The sequence below is a fragment of the Heliconius melpomene genome, chromosome 15, assembly GCF_056956725.1.
Source record: "Heliconius melpomene rosina isolate 202511_hmr_F chromosome 15, ASM5695672v1, whole genome shotgun sequence".
NCBI lineage: Eukaryota > Metazoa > Arthropoda > Insecta > Lepidoptera > Nymphalidae > Heliconius > Heliconius melpomene.
In genome coordinates, this window is record NC_140403.1 from 1,878,969 (window position 1) to 1,896,502 (window position 17,534).

The window sequence follows — 17,534 nt, forward strand, 5'->3', positions numbered from 1 at the left end:
TTACTATGTAGAAAATATAACTGTATTATCTTTTCTTCTGTCAACATCGAAATCGAAAATGGCGTTCTGTACAGCTGTGGGTTGCGCAATTTATATGTAAATGTGTACGAAAATCTTATTAAATTTTATATTTGGTGCCCTATAATTAATCTATACATTGAAAATGTTAAATGCGGTTAGTTTTTAGTCTCAGTGTTGTATAGTGTTATAATATTTTTTTGTAAGTGCAAACCTGTCAGGAACCGTGTATTTTTTGTGTTGTGGTGATGTATTAAAAGGATTAATAATGAAACGAAAAATAATACGGCTATGCAAATAATGTAATAATAATGGCTGTGTTATGGGTGATTTTAGTTTTTGCCTTAACGGGCTTCCAATTGGCACAAGGATTGCCTGTTAACCCGACGCTGCGGGTCTACCCGCACGGTAAGTACATTTATCAGAAATGTATGTTTTTTAGCACACAACTTTAATTGTTGTTAATTTTTAATATTTATTAAGCCATACCAATTACTTTTCTATATGTAAATAACAAAAATAATAGATGAGTCTAGTTGCATCTCAAATAAGTATGGAGGTAGATTTATGTAGTAATTGTATTACGATTCTAGTTAAAAAAACATTTACGAAACATATGTTAAGCACTTTTATGTATATTGTCATGATAGTAAAATAGTTACAAATATCAGCTTACTAAATTTAAAAAGATAATCATTGAAATTTATAAATTGCAAACAAGGTAGGAGAAAATAAAATACATATATACCTAAGTAGATTATATTTTACTTTTAAATCAAATTCAAACAATAAGGAATGAATTTGATTTCGTGTTAAATCTACCTATTTGTATGTTCAGATGTAAACATGTTTGATATGACAACATAAGATAATTCTTGTCAATAACCTTATTAGATATGACAAAAAGTTGTAAAATCACAAACTCGGATATATTATTATTAGTAATGTTAAAATAATTATTTTCAAATTAAAATAAAAAATAATAAGACAACTAATATTAATACTATATTAAACAATTTCAATTCATCGCTAATAACATTGTAGTAATTTTATAATTATGCTTTTAGAAACAGGTGAAACAGATTTTGAATGGAGTACAGAAAACAGTCTGTATGCAGCACTGCCGGCGCTGGCGCTAGTGCTGGCAGCTGTGGGCTTCCTCTTGGGGTGCACCTGGTGCTATAGGCATAAGGACTGTAAGGTAAAGAAACTAGTTTTAATAGGATATTGCATTTGCCCAAATGTAAGATGATGCACTAGACATAATGGTATTTAAGTTTAAATTCTTATGACTATATGAATTTGCAATTAAATATTTTAATATATAAATGAAATGTTTTGATATCAATAAGTAAGATGTTATTGACAGCTTCACATAACAACTACATTATAAATAAGATTAAAAAGAGTGACTTATCAAGCACTAATATAATTAATTTGCCTCAGCTATGCGGATATTTTTTTATTGATATACACTTATTGTGTATAATAGTTAAATGTTGTTTCTTATTTGAATTCTTACATCAGGTAAAATATTATATTCAAACACATTATTATTAATTCTCAAACACTTTAATGACAATGGTTTTATGACAAGAGTATTATATCAACTTACCCTACTTTTAATTAATTTTTTAATCAGTTTTTATTTAGGGATTCCCATTGTTCCCTTAAAACAAACTAAAAATACATGACATATTTGTATAATATAAATGTATAAAATAAGTAAAATATAAATGTTATTTAAACACACTATTTAACCTTAAACCTATATAACTGTTATATATGATTTTGATAGTACCCACAACTTATGTCACTTTTATAATAAAAGTAACATTAAAGTAACACTATTTAATTGTAATATCAATTACATATATAATAACTAACACCATACAAACATCTCTAAGGTCTATCATAAGGGGCCCTTGCATGTAATTGTGTTTTCTTCCTTATTTTGCCTTTATCTGAAGTTAATTGAGTACACCTATTATATCTGCCCATTGTTCCGAACTGGGTATTTCAATAATTTGGTTATCTTGGTCTTGGTCAAGAGTGGCACAACTTTGGGTTTGATTTTCTAAATCAGCTTCATTATGTTCCACTTCCACACCACTGTCTTTTTCTCTTTCCCTCACTTTTACAAATTGGTCAGTCAATGTGTCTATGCACTACTTTCCCTTCCTGTGTTTCAATTCTGTAACTACTAGGACCCTCCTTTTGTAGAATTTTTCCTGACATCCACTTTTGCGCTCCTATATAGCTTCTATACATAACATAAAATTAAAGTTTAATACTATTATAATAAAAATGGTAATTATTACACTTAAATTTTAGAGAAAACCTAAATACCCTTAATTTCATATCCTATAATCTGTATTACTCTCAAAAAGCCTAAACTTAATTGTTAACATCAGTAGTTCACCTTTGTTCCCTCTGACCTAATTCAAATTTAATCCCATAAGTAGTTTTCCAATTGGGTCATTTACATGAAATTTATAGTAACTTCCATGAAATACTAAAATTTCGCCGAAATTAACAATTACGCCAACATTTTCATTGCTAAGTAAGTATTCCCGAAAATATCCTGAATTATATTATACAATTACGGTGTGGGTGTGTGTTGGTGTTAAGTAGAATTATGCTTCATTTTATATACCCATGTAAATATTTGATATGCGTGTTTTGCATCTTTTGTTTGCTCTAGTGTTGAGACAAAACGCGGCGTTGAGTTCCCTCACTCAACACGCAATATCTGGAGAATTCGACAGAAACTTGGGAGCTGAGTATTTTAATACTAGGCTATCTCTGTCGTCCCTGCTATATACGGGCTAAGCAGCGTGAGGCTGAAAAAATATTTAAAGAAAAACATTATTATGCGAACTTGAGCCTGTAGTTTTTCGCGCAACGGTGACCTTAATTAAATAAAAATACTAGTTCACCAGTAGGATATAATATACAATGTAAATGTATTCATTATATAAAATATTTAAAACTATATTTAAAATATTGTATGATGCTCTTATAGATTGTAGAAGAATTTCAATTCAGCCCTCTCCAGACGTGCGAGAGCTCTCTGTCCATATTTATTTCATTTCATGTCAAGTGTTTTATGCTTTCAATTGGTGCTTGTTAACAAAAAAGGTTTAAAAATTAAAAAATCTCATAAAGGTATTTTAATTTTTTGCCCGCATAGAACTTGGGAACCAGAGGGAACCTAGTATTAAGTCACTCAGTTCTATATGCACTTCGTAATTTTTGAAACACTGTGTGATAAGCGACGTGGCGGGACTCAGTACCGCGCTTTGTCTTGTTACCTGAGCAAGGACATGGAAATTATCCTGTTTGACTCAAATTGTTATTTTTAATTCTTATTTTATATATCTATCAATGAATCAATGAAGGGAAATTTTACAACGCTTTTACAAAATAAGTTGAAAAGATTAGTTAATACGCTGTCAATGCCAATGTATGTGGGTAATAAAAGTAGCATATATCTAATCAATTGCGGACGACGGGTTCGTCGCACTCTGCGCCCTCCTTGCTAGTTATCGTGTTACGTGTGTCTTTACTTCATCAATGGGCCAAATTAATGTATGTACATACAGACAGAAGCGTCCTTGACTGATAATGGGATAGATCTTGTTGTTATTAGTCATTAATTAAGAATTTTTTAGGCTCTTAAAAATATTTCATTGAACACGTGTTTCGTAGTTTTTTAGAATTCACCCCTAAGGGTCCAAATAAGCAGGCGAAGCTGCTGCGTCCACTAGTAATTCGTCTAGTAGTAGTATCTAGTAGCTCTGACATCGAGGCAAAAGCGCGGCGTTGAGTTCTACCACTTTCGTAACGCCCTGAGAATTCGGCAGAAAGTGGGGAACGGAGTGTCTAAACACTAAGTTCCCTTTGCCTACCCTGCTGTGTGCGGGTTACAGCGTGAAGCTGATTTTTGACCTTTTTTTTTAAATCAAACGTAATACAATTGTTTAGTTCGGTTCAATATTTTTCTTACGACTTTTCCAACTGTCTGTCTGAACAAATGACGCAATTTGCAACCTTCAATCGATATTTCTCATAACCGCCGGTGGCTAATACTATCGGATATCAGGTTACGTCTCGCAAGGGTCAGTACCACTAATTAAACAACTCTTCTTGGCTCATTCCCCCACACTCCCCCACATTCCCCATCATTCCCCCAAGGGTCGAGGCAGTTACTCATCGATATTTGGCAGCATCAAGATCTATTCGTCGCGGTGATGCATCGCGTTGTACATAAAGATAGATATCGAATGTTTGTTAGTCACTTCATGTTTATTTCGAGTTTTTATTACAAAGTTATATGATATTGTAACGGAAAACAATTTTGAATGGTGATTACGTTTGTTGGTCCTGCATATGTTTGGGTACGCAAAGGAAACCTAGTGTTAAAACACTTCGTTCCCAACGTACCGTCTAGTTTTAAGACATTGCGTGTTGAGTAGCGCTTAAATCTTGTTCAGAGCGAGGAAATGAAAATAATTCATACCCCTGAATGGGAATCGAACCCATTATCGCCGCGGTTCCTGTCGAAAGAGGTTAAATAATTGCTTTTTTAATAATTTTTTTTAACTATCTTTTACTTAAGTGTGCTACTTTTAATTTTGAATTTCACAATGCGGATGTTGAATATCTGTAGAGACAGTCGCATTGTATTAAATTTTTAGCTATCCTAGTTAAGCGAGGTGACCCAAATACTAAACCTTTATGAATATGCTGCCGTAATAAATTATTATTAAGTACCTTACTTTTTTTAAAAGGGTATAAAATTTTAAACTAATTTTAACATATGTATTTTTTTGCTAAAAATACAAAAAAATTGTACGTAGGTAATTAAGGTTTTAAATTTAAAGTACACTAAAGCCATCTGAAAAATATATTTTGTTAGCATCACCTGTATCACTCATACAGCTAACTATAGATCGATTCTCGATATATTTATTGTATAATAGAGAAATATAAATATATAGTATTATTTTCTTTAATATTTGATATTATCTATACTTTAATCCCTGGGCTTCTGTCTAACGCGACGCGTGTCTAAAGTGAATTTAAATAAACATTTCTTATAGGGTTTCAACAATACGAATTGTAAAAGCATTATATATACATACATACATGGCCATGCACTTCATAGAATAATATAAGTAGGTTATACTTAGATAACCCAACGGCGGGGCGAGATGCATATTTCCGATAAAAGATTATTAGTATTCATTGTACATTTTAAAAAGTACAATGAACTCTGTACGTTTTATTTTAGTCTTAGGAAGTCTATAGAATAAAAAAAGTATGTTTTATCTATTAAAATTTTTAAAAAAACCTTCATTGAATTATTTCTTATTATTTATATTGCGTCGATCTGGCACTAAGGCAAAGAACCGCCATTCAACACGCAATGTCTCGAAAAATTCCGCGGATAGTGGTGAACGGAGGTTCCCTCTGCCTACCCTGCTCTATGATTGGGATACAGCTTGAAGCTGAAATTAATCATACTCTGAAGGACCCAACAGGCAGGAGTTCAAATCAAATGTTTAAATATTTTATACATTTCTAAATATAATAAGGTAATTCCAATGTTAGTTTCTACATAAACCGCGAGAGAGTATATAATGTATAATCATTTGCCATAACTATTATGAGGTCCAATAAATGTGAATTGCTCGTCATAGAAGTTTGTAACGAATGAAATATAATATTGTATACTGTCTGTTCATCTTCTATTCTCAATTGGTTTCTCGGTTATTATTACTTAGAAAGTTATAATAGGACAATAGTGTAGCGCAATGGAGATATGACTGGCTGGTTGTAGGTTCGATTTCCAATCTTATACAATATTTCTATGTACTAGTTAGATAATGTAACGTTGAGCTATGTCACTGCATATTATCGTATGATATATATTGCAATATGCTCACGATATGGGAAGTAAAAAATAACATGAAAGTAATGATTAAAGAGACGAGATGCATAATTCCGTGGCGTAGATGGATCTTTTAACGTCAACGAAGTGTCTTAACACTAAGTTCCCATGCTTACTCTGATTATCCTGCTATTTGCGGGATACAGCGTGAAATTAAAAAACTAAATAAAGAGGCATGTCAGCATTACTGCGATATTTTCACGTAAAACCAAATTATGGTATATGAAGGTATATTGAAATGAACGCGTATTATTTGTCATAATTGATATAACTTTGCGGACGCCCCGTTTCGTGCTATTTTTTCTATTAGCCAAATGGATTCGAGTCATTTATAAAATGGGTGACGGTAGTCTGTCTAATTCAGCGAAAAAGCTGCGCCCACAGAAGGTGTTTATTACTAATTATGAATTAAGTTAATAACCAAATGCACTTTCGAATTTGGAATATTAATATCACATACTTGTTTTAAGGCAAAGTTCCCGGCGTTGAGATCCTCCACTCAACACGCAATACCTCAAATAAATTCGGTGGAAAGTGGGAGTGTCTTAACACTAAGTTCCATCTGCCTACCCTGTTGTATGCGGGATACAGCGTGGAGCTGATTTATTTTAAATTTTTATTTGTTTTACTTTTACGTGTACACAATAAAGAGCGCTGGACTTAAACTAATAGTAACGTGATTAAATATAGCCTTTATATAAACTTCGATAGATGGGCTATCCAATACAAAAATATATATTCAATCTAAACCAGTAGTTACTGAAATTAATCGTGTTCAATCGAATACTTTTCTGCTTTATAATATTATAGAAGACTTTATAATACTATAGAAGAATAGATTTAAACTTATGATCGGGAAGTTGGCAGGATTTATGGATAGGACATCTCAGATAAGAAGGGGTTTTACGAAATTCATTAACAAATGGAGGTTTTATATAAATACACTTGCAATTTAGACTTGATAAGAATATTTATTATGTTTGTAATTTTTTTAGAAATTGTAGTTTTTAAATAGGAACAGCTTGGATTAAAAACTGATTACAATGAGTGGTAGAGAAAGAGAAGCAGCATATCAAGGATCAAAAAGTCTACACGAACGAAGTTGCGTGAACCAGCTAGCTAGTCTACGATTTTGTGTATCTTACCGTAATTGTGATTTAAACCCACTACCATAGCTACAGTTAGGTCCCGATAGTCACAACGGCGCTACTACGTAATAGTAACCGTGGAAATTGTAAAACAATTGAAAGATAGATACTAACATTACGTACTCAACGTACTTGTATATGAAGTTAAATAAAAAGGCATGTTTCATCAATAAAATGAATGTAAACAAAAAATAATAATAAATCGAGAGTTGCCATATTAATTATTCCTTGAGGTCAGTGGTGGCGCAGGGTGTGAAAATGGAGGGTTTTAACACTAGGTTCCCTCTGTCTACTCTGCTATGTGTGGGAAGCAATTTTTTTTTATGTAAAAAAAGGAAAATAAACATGTTTCAATTATCATAATTATGTATTTATTGAATACTGGCCGCTACTACTCTACTACCAACAGCGGATGTATGGACGTTTTAAATCCGGTTGTTTATATACCTAGAGGAAATTTGTTTACAATATTTTTGCTACTTTTTGTGTATGGATTTCCTTGTGGAAAGTTTTTTTTAACTAGAAATTGTAGAATATTGTTATTTTCTATACATATGAAAGTATTTTTATGTAAATTATACATTAGCAATTTAGTTTTAGTGAGTCTAAGTCTAAGGGTGCTAATAGGGGATTGAAAGCTTGTATGGGAAATTCTTTAAATCACCACCGATTTTTATAAAATTTGAAATTTAGACTTAAAAACTATTTGAAACAAAAGGTTAAATATTATCGGTAATGTTGTTAAAATCTTAATACGTTTAATATTTTTATACATTATTATAATCTTCTATATATATAAAATCGAAAGGTCACTCACTCATCACGAAATCTCAGAAACTACATGTGCTAGGAATCTGAAATTTTACATAGGAGTTACTTATAGGACGTAGATGCTCGCTAAGACGGGAATTTGCAATATTCGACTCCTAAGGGGTTGTTTTTGGGGTTGAAAGTTTGTATGAAACTTCGTTATTGCAAATGCTAGGAGTCTGAAATTTTGCATGGACGTCACTTATAGGACGTAGGTACTCATGGAGACAGAAATTAATAATAAAGTAGTTCACGCAGGCGAAGCCGCGGGCGGGCCGCTAGTATTTTTATATAAACTAGCGTGCGAATAATAGTTTAATATATTATATAAAAAAAAGTGAAACTACATATCGTTAAACCATTACCAGCTACTTACATATGTATGATGGGGAAAGTTAACATTAAATAATTGCTTTATTTTTTTTTCTAACACTGATTCTCACTTGTTATTCTTTATTCATTATACCTACAGACATTCATTGTATTCATAGAATTTGAATAATATATTAGAAACTTTCTTATAATTCTGTACTTTACAGCTTCTCGCTGTATCCTGCATGTAGCAGGAAAGGCAGAGGAAGCCTAGTGGTAAGACGAATGTCTTACGTGGAGTGACGCTTTTCACTTTCCGCCGAATTCTGGAGGCATTGCGTGATAAATGGCGGAACTTAACTCCGCGCTTTCCTCGACAACAGAGCGAAGGAATGAAAATATTTCATTTCCTTGGGTGGGAATCAAACCCACAACCTGTTGCGCTTACAGCCACATACTTGTGCGCGATCAATTGGCCTCTAATAATACGTTAGAATGAACTAAATGGAAAAATATATGCGTGTCATTCGTTGTTTAATAGTTGCATGTCTGCTAAGTGATAACTTAACGGATGTGCTGGGCGTGATTTAAACGTTATAATATATAGGATTAGCGATCCGCTCGCTTAAACTTATTTTTCTATTATTGCCAAAGGATAAAGTAAATAATAAAAAAATACCTCTAAGAATATATGTCCAAAGTTTCATCATAATTGGTTTAGTAGTTTTGGCGTGAAAGTATAACAAACAAACCTCACATTTATAATATCAGTATGTACCTATATGTTCCCACGTGGGAGCGTATTTAATAATAATTATCTATTATATTTTTGTTATGGAAATATTTTATATGAATTTAATCTATTTAAAAATTAAAGTTTACTTTTGTAAATAATGGAAGCACCATTGAGCCTGTTACGTTTTCCATTGTAAGAAGTCAACGACCGGGGTGAAATAACTGGGACAAGCCTGATTTTTCAGCGAAACTGTTACAGTTTCAGTTAATGTGGCCCAACTTTATCTCATTTAGTATATTTTTTTTTTAAATATTTTGTTTTAAAATATTTAAATATTTAATTTTATATGCACTACGAAAGTACTTAGCAGATTTCTTTGAAAGTGGACTTTGTGTTATTCCCATTAAAATCCCTAGACTACGTGCGAGACGTTCACATGGAATTTCCCAAACTCAGCGTGTGCTCCAACGTGCCAAAATGAATCTTACTTGTTCGAGACAAAGATTTGTCGAGTGTCTCTCCGTGATTGCGCTGACAAACGTTGCAGTGGGAGCAGTGGCGCTTGGCAGAGTGCCCAGAGATCTGAGACCTCCCGTCCTCCCCCTCCTCCTCCTCTCAAACCCTCAGTCCCGATTCACATTACTACTTCAGCTAATGCACGGAAACAATATCCCGTTGTTGACCCAGCGATGTATTATTCCGAGGCTTTGCCAACGGGTTTGGCAAATATAAAGAACGGAGATACGTGACACGCTACCGTTGCACCTTGCAATTTATCTACGGCGCGTTACGTGCTATATTAAAAACAACGTCATCCTATAAGCATTTTTAGATGTTTTGCTGTTCTATTTTTATATAGTGAAGAGATTTACATTTTCCACGTGTAAAATGTTTATGTATGTAACTAGTGTATGATGTCTGGGATTGATTGAGATAATTACTATTTGAGTTTATTAATTGTAATGATATGACGATGCCGTAGTGGCAAAGTTCGGGTAGATGGTTGGTGGTTCGAATCGTATTCGAATTTGTCAAATATGGTTAGACAGTGAGGTCGTTAACCCAATACAAAAAATAATAATTGGGCGCTACCACAAATGTTATGCTTTTGTTTATTATGTTATTTTTTTCTACGTTAACAATACATAAACCACGATCTTGTTAAAGATTTAGTTTGAAAAACCAATAATAACAAAAATATGATGTAAACGTCCTTAGTACGTATTTGCTAAAAGCATTATCATTATTGAACAATCCATCTCAGGTACAAAACAAACGTATGAGTTTATGTAAACGAACGCGCACTCACCTCGGCAAGCTGCGAATCGCCAGATAAGCGAGTCATGTGAGATAAGAAGACATTCGCTCTCGGCATTGAGGCAGGTCGTACGTGGCAAGGCCGCTGGACAGACGACGCTTTTTTTGTATTAGGTAGGAAGGTGTTCGTGGAAATGTTTGTGTTTTCAGATTTTGTTGTTGAATGACGTGGTGACCGTTTATTATTTTGAGAAGGACGTTTGGAGCGTTTTCATTTCCAAATTCTATTTTTAGAGTTCCGTATCTCAAATGTAAAAGACTGGTTCAGTATAGTATCGGTTTGTTGTTCAGCTGTTAAGACATTTTTTCTGGAGCTTTTGGGGATGTCAAGCTCAATATAATATAAAAACTCAGGTCTGCAGTTTCTTAGAAGAGAGTAAAAGTCAAAAGTCTAGATAACGCAATCAATATGACCGTTTATATCGCATATTATGACGCTTAAAGCGTAATCTAATCCTAGTTATAGGATACTTCCTGTTTGTCTAGAATTATGAAATAGCTATAGAAGTGCGTGGGTGCCACTCGTACTCTTAGCGTTCCGAACCCAAAGGGTAATACGTATTGCTAAGGATTGCTTACCGTCCGTGATGGTAAGGAAGTTGAAATTTTCATCTATGATGTATTTGTGGTGCCGCTATAACAGCAAATAGTAAAAAACTGAATAAAAAAAATATTTAAGGTGGCTCCAGCGTGATTTTTTTTTCGTTTTTATCGATATTGACAACGGGCATATTCACAAAATATTTATGTACTCACACACACTTGTAAACACATGTAATTTATTGTGCTCTCTGTATGTGCAATACATGTATTTTAAATAATATTTAAAAGTGTAGTATAAACTAAAGTCGAACCTATGACGTACTTACAGTTACATGGTACTATGAACTACTTTCCAGACTTAATTTTTATTTGTTTCTTTGAATGACTATTACTTTTATAAATTGCATAACTACGGCTACTCTATAAATACAGGTTTTCTTTATTAAATCACATTTTAATTATGTTACAAGAACTAAAGTGAAAATAAAAAAATAAAATAATTAGGTATATTTGGACATCCCTAAGAAGGACACCTAAGCTTTTCGGAAATTGGTTATTCAATATCCAATTACGAAGCTATCGGCGCGGCGACTTTCGTTCTCCGTTACGTTCCATTTAACGGCTGAGCGTTACGTTATGTAACGCGAACTTCCGTTGCACTCTCTGCTAGCTAATGTTGCACTTTAACGTGCAAGTGTATGTTTGCATGTGTGTGTGTATGTATGTGAATGTACTTTAGACCCCCATGTGGTGACTATGCTATGTTCATTTAATGTTGAAAAAGTATATTGTAGTCGGCTAGAAACAATTATAGAAAATGAAATAGAAAATTCATATCTATTATATCATAAAACTATAAATCGTCGTTGTCTGTACATGGAATATGTTTGAGAATATTTACTGTTTGGGGTCTATGAGGGCATTTAATATATAATTAAAAAAGCAGCATCTCGCTAACTTGCCCGCACTGCAGGAAATCTAGTGATAAGGCACTCCGTTCCCATGTATCCGTCGAAATTTCGAAATATTGCGTGTGGAGTAATGACACTCCGATATACCGGACCAAAAACGACATATCGGAATCATAGTAAAAGTCCCCAAGTGGGGATAGAACTTACAACCGTTGCGTTTACTATCATAGGTCTCCTGTGACCACGAAATTAATTTCTAAAAAAAAACAATACTAAAAAGCTATCATTTCATTACCTATTACTACTATATAATGGACCCTCTCGGGAACGCAACGTCTCATTCACAGGGGCTATTAGCGCTCCCCGTCTTTATATGTAATTACGTTGTTCAGACGACGACGCGATGCAATGATGGTTGGTGGTGATGGTTAACGTGACCATTTTTCGGTCGGCTCAAAACAGGACATTGTTTTTAGAGGTTTTAGTGTTTTTTTGCCACATTAATAAATTATTTACCTATATATGCTTCCATTTTTTGAAAACTAGCGTACTGCGATAATCACGTAGAAACTTATTTTGACCGACCAAATTTACATTCGATTCCGAAAAAACTAAATATTTGCACGTCCGTCCCGGTGGCATGTTTCGGGACACCGGGACACACAAGCGAAAAACGGGACAGTCCCGTTCAAAACGGTGGTGAACTTCTATAGTCTTCCGTCACGTCTGCCCGCCGCGATACCTAATTACTTGAGTTGAGTACACAACTTGGCATGTTAGATATTCCATTAGCTGGTTTGCTAGGCTCGGCGTCGTGTGTTCGTGGGGCTGTACAATGGTTCTTTAATTAGGAAATGGGTGATGCATATCAAGTAGTTAAGTTAGTCTATGTTATTATGATTTTTTATTAACGTTAAGGAAAAATGATGAGGTCAGTCGTATGACTTCGATTTGGTATCGAGACAATGTGCCGGGTTTAGTTCCACCACTCAACACGCAGTGCCTCCAGAATTCGGTGGAAAGTGGGGAACGAAATGTCTTATACTAGGTTCCCTTTGCCTAACCTGCTTTGTGTGGGATGCAGCGTGAAGTTTTAAGTAAAAATAACTTATAATTTAGTAAATTTTTGTTAATTTTCAAATTTAAGCTAATAGTTTAAACCACTTTTGCATAGATCATCTCATTGTGTACCTACACAAATCCTTTGTTGTTTGTTCCACTTTACAACAAAAGCCGCGTTCACGGTTGTCGTCGATATTATAATTAGATAATAATAGCCTACCTACAGCGAACAAGGAGCCTCTATTGAGTGGAGCTATCAACACTCGAAGGGAACACGTGCTCGGGCGTCGTAACTCGTAATCGCGGTGCGCGTGAGCGTGCGTGAGTCAGCTCGAGATGCGCTCGCGCAGCCCGCATTGTGCGTTGGATAGGGTTGACACACTCTTATTTATATGGGAGGGAAATTAAACTAGACAATTTAAATAAAATTTATTTTTGAAATATATATGTAAATGATAATATTTGTATAGTTTTATATATATTTTATTTTTAGGAATTTTATCAAAAAAACCATATAGAATGATCAATTATAAAGATCAGCTAAAGGCAGCCCTGGCAGCGCGACGTTATTTTGTTCCTGGCTGACGCGCTGACCGACCGTAATGCAAGATATGATTGCATTTAAGATGCGTCTATTTATATACATTCTTATCTCGTCGTGGTGACTCACAATGTTTGGAATTTGATCGCATCCAGACATTTGATGCCACTTTATTTGTTTTTTTATTGACTGCGTACTGGTATAACATACTAACTCCGTAGACAGATGTGCTAATTAGTGATTCATACTTTACAGACCCTTTACGATGTTTTTCTGCTTCTACTTTAGCTTCACGCGTCTTCTGCATACTCGTATATCATGATAGACAAAGTAAGGTTTTATACTTATTATAAGGACAGTTCGTTCTCCACTTTTCACTTCATTTAGAGAAATTTCATGCCAAGAAGTGGAATTATATTGAACTAATTTAAATACAATCGTTCCCCCTAACGGGAATGAACCCAAAGCTATCATACGTACGTAACACACTGATCCACTGCGTCACGAAGATGCGATATTTTTTTTCTATTTATAGAAGTATCCGGTCTTCCTAAGTGCCTGTAACCAAATCGATGATTTAGATTATTGCCGTATACAAATCACTAATATATAGCGTGGCGTGGGAACATGACGAGCCTTGTATGGTCGTCACAAACGTGAAATGTCATAGTCTTTTATTACCGGCCTAGCCCATTTGCCGTTATACTAGGGTACGTAAGTACACCCACGGTTTCAGTACATTTGTATAGATTATTTTCATATTAAAATAATAAGAAAGGAGCTGTAACATGGTAATATGATTTGATTGGTAAGATAAATCTGATTTTAGGTATATTATCGGCATAAAAGCCTGTTAAATTATTATTTTTGTAATAATTATTAAGAAACCTTTAAATATTTATTTTTTTCTATAAATTTTAACAATTTTAATACAAAAGGCAATAATAATGAATATTACCTAATAAGTAGTCACTTATATAAAACTATATAAACATAAAAAATCGCTCTATAACTATTAGGTACTGTGTAGATTTCTTCTACTGTAGACTCCCAAGACTCGCTAAAGAACGTCAACGTCCACACCGCTATTCAAATTATTTTGGCACGGAAACAATGTCATCAATATTGGTACTATTTTTGTGAGGTATTCACATGTAATAATATCAAGTAAAATGCATTAGTCTTTTCTACAAAAATAAATAAACATCATCTTTACATACAAAAGACGAGGAGATGGTACATTTTGTAGGTTTTTTTTCAGCTTCACGCAATATCCCGCATATAGCTATGTAGGCAGAGGGAAGCTAGTAATAAAACACTTCGTTTCCCGTGGGGAATTGCGATAGCGTCTGAATGATAATGTGATAGTGGTATGTGCGATCTCTCCTCGGAGCAAATAGAGAACGAAGTGTCTTTACCCTAGGCTCCCTCTGCATACCTTGCTATGCAGTTGAAATCGACATTAAACACCATTCACTATCCAAAAGGTAACACCAATGTAAGGATAAATGGGATTCGTTCATTCCACCTGTTTCGGTGCTATCGTGGCATTCACAAAAGCGTGCCCTGTATACGTTTATGCTAAACGAATGCAAGAAGAATGAGCATTTCCTTAATAGAAAACCTAACTTTGTACTCTTTTAAAAGCTTTCAAAAACATTTCAACGTGATTTCTGTTTTCCTTTTAATATTCTTACATTCCTTTGTGTACGTACGTACATGTCCTAGTTTTCTTTACATATTTATTCATTCTTCGTTTAGTGTATAGTAAAATATTATATCGTAGTGAATGTATACGAATTTTTTCGTCACGTCGAAATGTAATCGAGCTGTTTGCAGATGTAGCATACTACAGAACAGAGTGTCTTAACACTAGTTTCTAAAGAGAAACTAGTGTCAGGACACTCTGTTCTCTTCACTTTTCGCCCGAATCCTAGACATTGCTTGTTTAGTAGCAGATGTCAATGCCGCGTTTTTGACGTAAAAAAAGTTTTGTTTTAATTTTTTTTGAATCAAAACATACCTATATGAATAAAATAATGATTTCTAGTGCTAAACGCAATAAAATAAAGAATTAATTAAATTAATTATTATTGCTATGGCAAACAAAGTATCTATTATTAAATAGTTGGCATTGAACCTGAACTTTCAGGTAATCTGCAATTTATCAAACCTGCCCGTTGTTTATCTTGGACGTCTGCGTCGCTACCTATATATATATATATATATATATATATATATATAGTCTTACTAAGAACTAGTGAGAAATCTTTACGAGAATATCTTTAATTTTCCTCAATATTCTACATAACTATTAATATATTTTATTTATATATTTATATACCTAAGTAATTATCCGAGATCGTGAAGGTTTCGATGGCTTTCAAATCTAGTTAAATATTATTTCTATTCTTCATTTATTGCCGTCTTCATTTATTTAATGTTTTTGTAGTAATATCAATGACGGCAATAAATAATATTATATTTTACCTATACCTACCTATATTTTTCCTTAAGATGCCATCAATTTATTCCGTATAAGTCTCTTGGTTACATAAGCTTACAAAGTTATTGAGAAACGATTAAATCTTAAACTATGATTCGCTAATAACTAATTTGTGCTTTTTAAAATATCGCAAGGGATAAAAATTAATTATTTTAATTTCCTAATTGTGGGGTTGAGTTTCACCACTCAAACACGAAATGTCTTGAAAATTAGCCAAACACTGGCGAACAGAATGCCTTAAAACTAGGTTCCCTCTGTCTCCCTGCTATGTGCGAAATACAGCGTGCAGCAAACAAAAATATAATTATAGTAAAATTATTATCGTTCAGCATTTATTGTTCATTCAACATCGTACTGTGGTTTGTTTATTCGAAACGTTCGTATACATTCATTCATTGTGTGCAGATTGCCTCTATAACCGTTTACTACTTCATTGTTGCTTCAATGGCTGCCTTCAATTAATACCTACCATTGTGACATATGTCATTTGCGATTGTCAATTGTGTAGTTTTTGTGGAAATTGCGGGGATTTTCTTATTTTTTATCATTAGATTCTTAATTTTTCAAATTATTTGAAGATTTTTTAATACATTGTGGTTATCACGCACAATATCTTTCATTACTGACTGAAAGACAACAAACAGACATAACTAGTGGACTTAAAAAAATCAAATTAAGCAAGAATTTTTTGAAATTCACGAATCAGGAAAAAACGTCTTTCCATTTTGTCTCTTAAAGTGCACGCAAACAAAAAAATGTAGGTACGTCATTTTTCCCCACTTTGCAGAATGGCAGATACTAGTGAGGATGTCACTGCTTCCCATCACGTTCTTCGTGATTCTAAAAAATATAGAAAAGCGTGTTCAGGTGCTTTGGGCACGTCGAACGAATGAGTGATGAAAGAATGGTAAAAAAGGTTTATGAAGTTGATCTTCAAAAACATTGTATCCATGATACTGGGGAAACGTAAAAAGCATGAGGATGCCCTGGAGAGAATGTATGAAGAAGTTGATGGTAGTAGACGGAGAGAAAGAGATACAGAGACCGCAGAACTACGCATTACATTCCCTCTGGCTACCGCGCTCGCGTTACAATGTGAAGCTCTAAAAGATCCTCAACAGTCGTGCAGCTAGTTAATATAATAAGTAATACTTAAAGTATACAAAATTAATATTATTGACTTAGTCACGTATTCAACGATAAAACAACCACAAACAAGCTTGAAGATATTTAAAGAAATTCTCTTTTTCTAGTAATTACTAGAATAGAATAAATAAAACTACCACTCACTTGAAATAGCCGCGAAAGCCTCGCGGCGCCACTTGAACTAGTTTCAATGCGGGCCATTGTGACTTTTTTTAAGGTAATTGCTTCAGGTGCCAACAGTTTCGCATTTGTCTATGGTAAATGATTGTTTTTTTTTGCTATAATTCTGAATATCCAACTTTAATTTTTTAAATATTTTAATTTTAAAAAAATATATCAAGAGTAATAATATGTTTAGAGAAAAACACACGAATCAGTTTAATTCGTTATATTAATATTTTTAAATATTAATCAAAAGTTTTAATAAATAAATATCATATAATTATAATTTTAGGCAATATAAGCGGCCCCTCTTATGTGCCACAGGCGGCAAGACGTCAGCTGTGCCCATTCACGCACGATTGCGTG

At 33.7% G+C, this 17,534-nt stretch overlaps 1 protein-coding gene across 3 annotated transcripts in view; it reads left to right on the plus strand.

The window, feature by feature from the left end:
• The first annotated feature begins 52 nt into the window (after positions 1-52).
• LOC146531242 (uncharacterized) overlaps positions 53-17,534 on the plus strand; it is a 44,736-nt gene continuing 27,254 nt past the window's right edge. For all 3 annotated transcript variants that reach the window (XM_085198286.1, XM_085198288.1, XM_085198287.1), the window contains exons 1-2: positions 53-426; positions 1,086-1,219. In XM_085198286.1, coding sequence (XP_085054412.1) covers positions 330-426; positions 1,086-1,219 — 231 coding nt within the window. In that variant the 5' untranslated portion in view covers positions 53-329. The remainder of the gene's footprint in view (positions 427-1,085; positions 1,220-17,534) is intronic.